The following is a 6,098-nucleotide window of genomic DNA, read 5'->3' as shown; positions in this document are numbered from 1 at the left end:
TCCAGTCTGTGATTATCATCAACATCCATTCCTTTAAGTTTAGTCTCAATAATTCCTAATTTCTGCTTTTCTAACCAACATTAGGTATAATTTCCTATAAATGAAGCTTATTGACATAAATTGCAAAAATAACTAAAACTAAAGTTAATAAGGGGTCGCGAGTCACTTGCATCGTTACTTTGGGGGTCGTGGGCTGAAGGTTTTGGGAACCCCTGCGATAGACCACCTAGAAAACCCCCCAAACTTCTGATTTAGAAACCCTTTTCTGACCAGGGTCAGGTTTGGACCCCGAGGACACCAGGAGGTCCAGATGCAAGATGGGGGCTCGGCCGGCTGACGTCGCCACGGTAACAGGTCATGCGTCACCATGGTAACGGGTCAGCGCGTCACTCGTCAGTGCTTCCGACCCTGAAGGTGCAGACTCCCGAAAACCAGCAGTTAGGTTTTTAAATGAGTAAAACTACAAAAAAACACCAGAGCAGTTTCACGTTGTTTTACCGACTTTATGCAAATTATTTTACAGTAAAATGAAGAATTATACATTCACACATTTAGCATCAGTAACATTAATAACAACAACAATAACAACAACAACTCATCCCAGGTACGGCACACGGAGCTTCATCACGCAACGTCAGGGCTATGAGTTCAAGATCAATCAGTAACCATAGCAACACACAAAAAACTCCAACATCGTTCTAAATGAGGTGGCTCATCGGATTCAACTTTTGAATTTTATCATATAATATTATTGAAAAATATATATATAAGTTTGCGAATGTGGAGAAACTCCAGAGACCAGAATGCATTGGGGCTCTCTCTCTAGCTCCACCCACACGTGTTCTCTGGAGGCTGCAAGGCATTCTGGGAAGCAGAGTTTCTCCTGCAGCCTCCTGTCATCCCTTCCATGTTTCTTGAGATGTGAGTTTTTTTTCCTAAAATATTTTGACTTCTTCGTGCCGTTCTTCCTGAAATATCACGACTTTCCCCCGATGTCTTTCCCCACAACGTGTCTCCGGAATATTCAAGATTTATCGTCCTGACCCGGAGAGAGAGGAAGAGAGGAGCTGCGTCGCCTCGGAGACGGAGGAGTGGAGGGAGGAGCCTGGAGGGAGGAGGAGGAGAGGAGGAGAGGAGGAGAGGAGAGGAGGAGGAGGGAGGAGGGAGGAGGAGGGAGGAGGAGGAGGAAATAATTACAAGAGAAGTGGATCAATCAGTATTTCTTTATGTCTCGCTCCCTTTCTTCTTTCCTTCATACCCTGTTGATCTTTTAGTACATATATGGTAGGTATTATATATAAATATATATATAGAATATATATATATCTATATAGATCGATAGATATATATCTATATATATATCTATATATATAGATATATAGATATATATATAGATATTCTTATATCTATAGATATATTATATATCTATATATATATATCTATTATAGATATATAAGATAGATATATACTATATATAATATCTATAGATATCATATATAGATATATATTAGATATCGATAATAGATATATATATAGATAGTATCTATATATATATCTATATAAACTATATAGATATATATATAGATATATTTTATCTATATATTATATATATTATCTATATATATATAGATATATATATCTATATATATATATCTATATATATATAGATATATATATCTATATATATATCTATATATATACATATATAGATAATATAATATATATCTATATATAGATATATATATATATATATAATACAGCCTGTCTTCTGGAGTAGTTCCTGCGAATCTTAAACATGCAGTTGTGCTGCCTTTATTAAAGAAACCTGGGCTGGATCCTACTATTTTGTCTAATTTTAGGCCTATCTCCAGATTGCCTTTCGTCTCTAAAATCTTAGAGAAGATGTATATTTCCAGCTCATGGACTTTTTAAATGAACAAACAATCTCGAAAAGTTCCAATCGGTTTTAAACCATTGCACAGCACAGAATCAGCACTTTTAGAGTTTTTAATGATATTTTTTTAGCTACTGACTCTGGTCACTGTGTTGTTCTTGTACTTTTAGATATGACTGCTGCATTTGAACAGGGACCATGAATCCTGATTGCTCGTTTGGAGCAGTGGGGGGCGTCAGTGGCACAGCACTGGAGTGGTTCGGTCCTACCTGTCACATCGGACTTTCTGTGTCGGCTTTGATGACTCGGTGTCCTCCACTGCTCCTCTCTCATGTGGGGTTCCACAGGGCTCAGTACTTGGCCCTCTTTTATTCTCTCTCTATCTACTCCACTTGGCTCTATCTCAGGAAACATGGCATTTCTTTTCATTGTTATGCGGACGACAGCCAGATTTATGTCCCCCTCAAAAAATCTGATTCGAACACTGTGAACCCACTGCTACAGTGTCTACAGGACATTAAGGCTTGGATGTCCTTAAACTTTCTAAATTTTAATGAAAAAAAACCGAAGTCATGGTCTTTGGTGCACTTCTCTGACCTCCTCCCAAGTTGATTGGGTTCTTTGGCGCAGTATCGCAAGCCGATTGTTAAAAATTTGGGTTAAAAGTGGACTCAGAACTTAAATTTGACAGCCAGATTAAAGCAGTGGTGAAGTCTAGCTTTTTCAGTTAAGGCAGCTAGCAAAAATTAAACCAGTCCTTCAGAGACAAAAATTTGAGACAGTAATCCATGCCTTTCTGACCATCGGCTGATTACTGTAATGCACTTTATATGGGGGCTAGCGGGTCCTCCATTGCTCGTCTTCAGCTTGTACAAAATGCTGCTGCACGTCTTTTAACAGGCACTAGCAAGTATGAGCACATTTCACCTATTTTAGCTTCACTCCACTGGCTGCCCGTCAATTTTAGGATTCATTTTAAAATTCTTTTAATTGCTTTTAAAGACTTGAATGGCCTTGCCCCCCTTATCTCTCTGAGCTGCTGCACCCCTACAACCTAGCCGATCTCTCAGGTCAGCTGACCAGCTGCTCCTGACGGTGCCTAAAGCTAGGCTTAAGCTCAGGGGGGACCGTGCGTTTGCCGTCGCAGCTCCAAACTTTGGAATGGGCTGCCTCTGCACATCAGACAGGCCTCCTCTCTGTCTCATTTTAAAACTCTTCTTAAAACCCACCTCTTTTCTTTGGCTTTTAACACCAGGTTAGAGTGATGATTTTATGTGTATACCTTTACCACATGCCGCTAGTGCATTTGTTGTTTTTATTTTATTATACCTTATTATATTTGTGCTTTTATTGTGTTATCTATTTATTCTGTATGATCATTTTTGTGCAGACTTTGGAAACCTTGTGTTTGTTAAAATTGTGCTCTATAAATAAAGTGGATTGGATATATATAATATCTATATATATAAATATATAGATATATATCTATATATGTACAGTGGAGTGAAAAAGTGTTTGCCCCCTTCCTCATTTCCTGTTCCTTTGCATGTTTGTCTCACTTAAGTGTTTCGGAACATCAAACCAATTTAAACAATAGTCAAGGACAACACAAGTAAAAACACAAAATGCAATTTGTAAATGAAGGTGTTTATTATTAAAGGTGAAAAAAAAATCCTAAACATCATGGCCCTGTGTGAAAAAGTGATTGCCCCCTAAACCTAATAACTGGTTGGGCCCCCCTTAGCAGCAACAACTGCAACCAGCGTTTGATAACGTGCAATGAGGCTTTTACAGCGTCCTGGAGGAAGTTTGGCCCACTCATCTTTGCAATTGTCCTAATTCAGTTACATTAGAGGGTTTTCGAGCATGAACAGCTTTTTAAGGTCAAACCACAACATCACAATAGGATTCAGGTCAGGACTTTGGCTAGGCCACTCCAAAGTCTTCATTTTGTTTTTCTTCAGCCATTCGGTGGTGGACTTGCTGGGGTGTTTAGGATCATTGTCCTGCTGCAGAACCCAAGTTCGTTTCAGCTTCGAGTACACGAACAGATGGTCGGACATTCTCCTTCCGGATCTCTTGGTAGACAGCAGAATTCATAGTTCCTTTTATCACGGCAAGTCTTCCAGGTCCTGAGCAGCAAAACAGCCCCAGACCATCACACTACCACACCACATATTTTACTGTTGGTATAATGTTCTTTTTATGAAATGCAGTGTTCCTTCTACGCCGATATACTTGGGACACACACCTTCCAAAGAGTTCCACTTTTGTCTCATCGGTCCACAGAATGTCGTCCCAAAAGTCTTGGGATCATCAAGATGTGTTGTGGAGAAATTGAGACGAGCTTTGATGTTCTCTTTTTGCTCAGCAGTGGTTTTCTCCTTGGAACTCTGCCATGCAGGCCATTTTTGCCCAGTCTTTTCCTGATGGTGGAGGCATGAACGCTGACCTTAACTGAGGCAAGTGAGGCCTGCAGTTCTTTGACGTTGTTGTGGGGTCTCTTGTGACCTCTTGGATGAGTCGTCGCTGCGTTCTTGGGGTAATTTTGGGCCGGCCGGCACTTGGGAGGGTTCACCACTGTTCCATGTCTTCGCCATTTGTGGAATGGCTCTCACTGTGGTTCGCTGGATTCCCAAAGCTTTGGAAATGGCTTTATAACCCTTTCCAGACTGATAGATCTCAATTACTTTCTTACTCAATTGTTTCCTGAATTTCTTTGGGTCTCGGCATGGTGTGTAGTTTTAAGGATCTTCTGGTGGACCTTACTGTGTCCAAGCAGCTCCTATTAAGTGATGCCTTGATTGTGAACAGGTGTGGCAATAATCAGGCCTGGGTGTGTGGCTAGAGAAATGAACTCAGGTGTGGACAACCACAGTTATAGTATGTTTTAACAAGGGGGCAATCACTTTTTCACACAGGGCCATGATGGTTGGATTTTTTTTCACCTTTAATAATAAACACCTTCATTTAAAAATTGCATTTTGTGTTTACTTGTGTTGTCCTTGACTATTGTTTAAATTGGTTTGATGTTCCGAAACACTTAAGTGTGACAAACATGCAAAGGAACAGGAAATGAGGAAGGGGGCGAACACTTCGTCACACCACTGTATATATATGGATATGTTGTTTTTCTGAGTCCAAATTTCTAATGAAAAACCTTTTTTCAATGTTTTGTTTGTTGTTTTCGACCCTTTTGCATCGAAATATGTAAACCTTTTTTTTTTTTTTTTTTTTTTTTTTACATATTTGTCACTTTGTTTATTTTTTATTTTTTTTACCTTTGAGATTTTAGTCACTTGTATTGACATTAGTCTTTTTCTGGACATTTTTCCTTATTTTTTACATTTGTAAAAGCTCTTTCATCAGTTTTTTTTGGTCTCCAAATTCTATCAAATTGCCAATAAACACCAAAATCCAGTGAAAGTACAGACCGGATTATTGATGTGTTAATGAGGAGTGTTGCTAGGAGACGTCCTCATTACTTTATGGAACTTTAGTTTGAAAAAATCCAAAATTTCTGATATAGAAACTTTTTGGAAAAAAAGAGTCGGATTAGACGGTTTCTTCCTCTGCAACAGGGTTAGAAAAGACACAAGACCACCTAGTGGACACATCTGAAGTCTCTTTTATATAGACCTTAGTGGTCCCTAATACTGTATCTGAAGTCTCTTTATATAGACCTTAGTGGTCCCTAATACTGTATCGGAAGTCTCTTTATATAGACCTTAGTGGTCCCCTAATACTGTATCTGAAGTCTCTTTATATAGACCTTAGTGGTCCCCTAATACTGTATCTGAAGTCTCTTTATATAGACCTTAGTGGTCCCCTAATACTGTATCTGAAGTCTCTTTATATAGACCTTAGTGGTCCCTAATACTGTATCTGAAGTCTCTTTTATATAGACCTTAGTGGTCCCTAATACTGGATCTGAAGTCTCTTTATATAGACCTTAGTGGTCCCTAATACTGTGTCTGTCTCACCTGAGATGCTTCGTAGCTTGTCCTCAGGGTGGAGAAGACGCCCTCTAGTCTTTTCTGCTGCGCCACCTTCAGCGCCGCCTTGAACATCTCGGGGGTGTCCGGTCTGGGGGGGAGGACGTGCATCGCCGCGGCACCCGCGCCCTTCTCATCCGTCTTCTTGTCCTTCGTCAACATCGTCCTGCACCGACACATGACGGGTTAGAGGACAACACAGAGACACA

The 6,098-nt window shown here is 39.8% G+C and overlaps 1 protein-coding gene across 4 annotated transcripts in view; it reads right to left on the bottom strand.

The window, feature by feature from the left end:
* Positions 1–489: 489 nt before the first annotated feature.
* The window catches only part of cngb1a (cyclic nucleotide gated channel subunit beta 1a), a gene marked incomplete at its 5' end in the record, with an annotated part of 37,239 nt that continues 31,630 nt past the window's right edge, over positions 490–6,098 (bottom strand). For all 4 annotated transcript variants that reach the window (XM_032519315.1, XM_032519325.1, XM_032519334.1 and 1 more), the window contains 2 exon segments: positions 490–1,105; positions 5,878–6,055. In XM_032519315.1, coding sequence (XP_032375206.1) covers positions 1,025–1,105; positions 5,878–6,055 — 259 coding nt within the window.

The sequence above is a fragment of the Etheostoma spectabile genome, chromosome 1 (assembly GCF_008692095.1).
Source record: "Etheostoma spectabile isolate EspeVRDwgs_2016 chromosome 1, UIUC_Espe_1.0, whole genome shotgun sequence".
In the NCBI taxonomy this organism is placed as follows: Eukaryota; Metazoa; Chordata; class Actinopteri; order Perciformes; family Percidae; genus Etheostoma; species Etheostoma spectabile.
The sequence above is the reverse complement of the archived record's forward strand: the minus strand, read 5'-3'. Positions and strand labels throughout refer to the sequence as shown.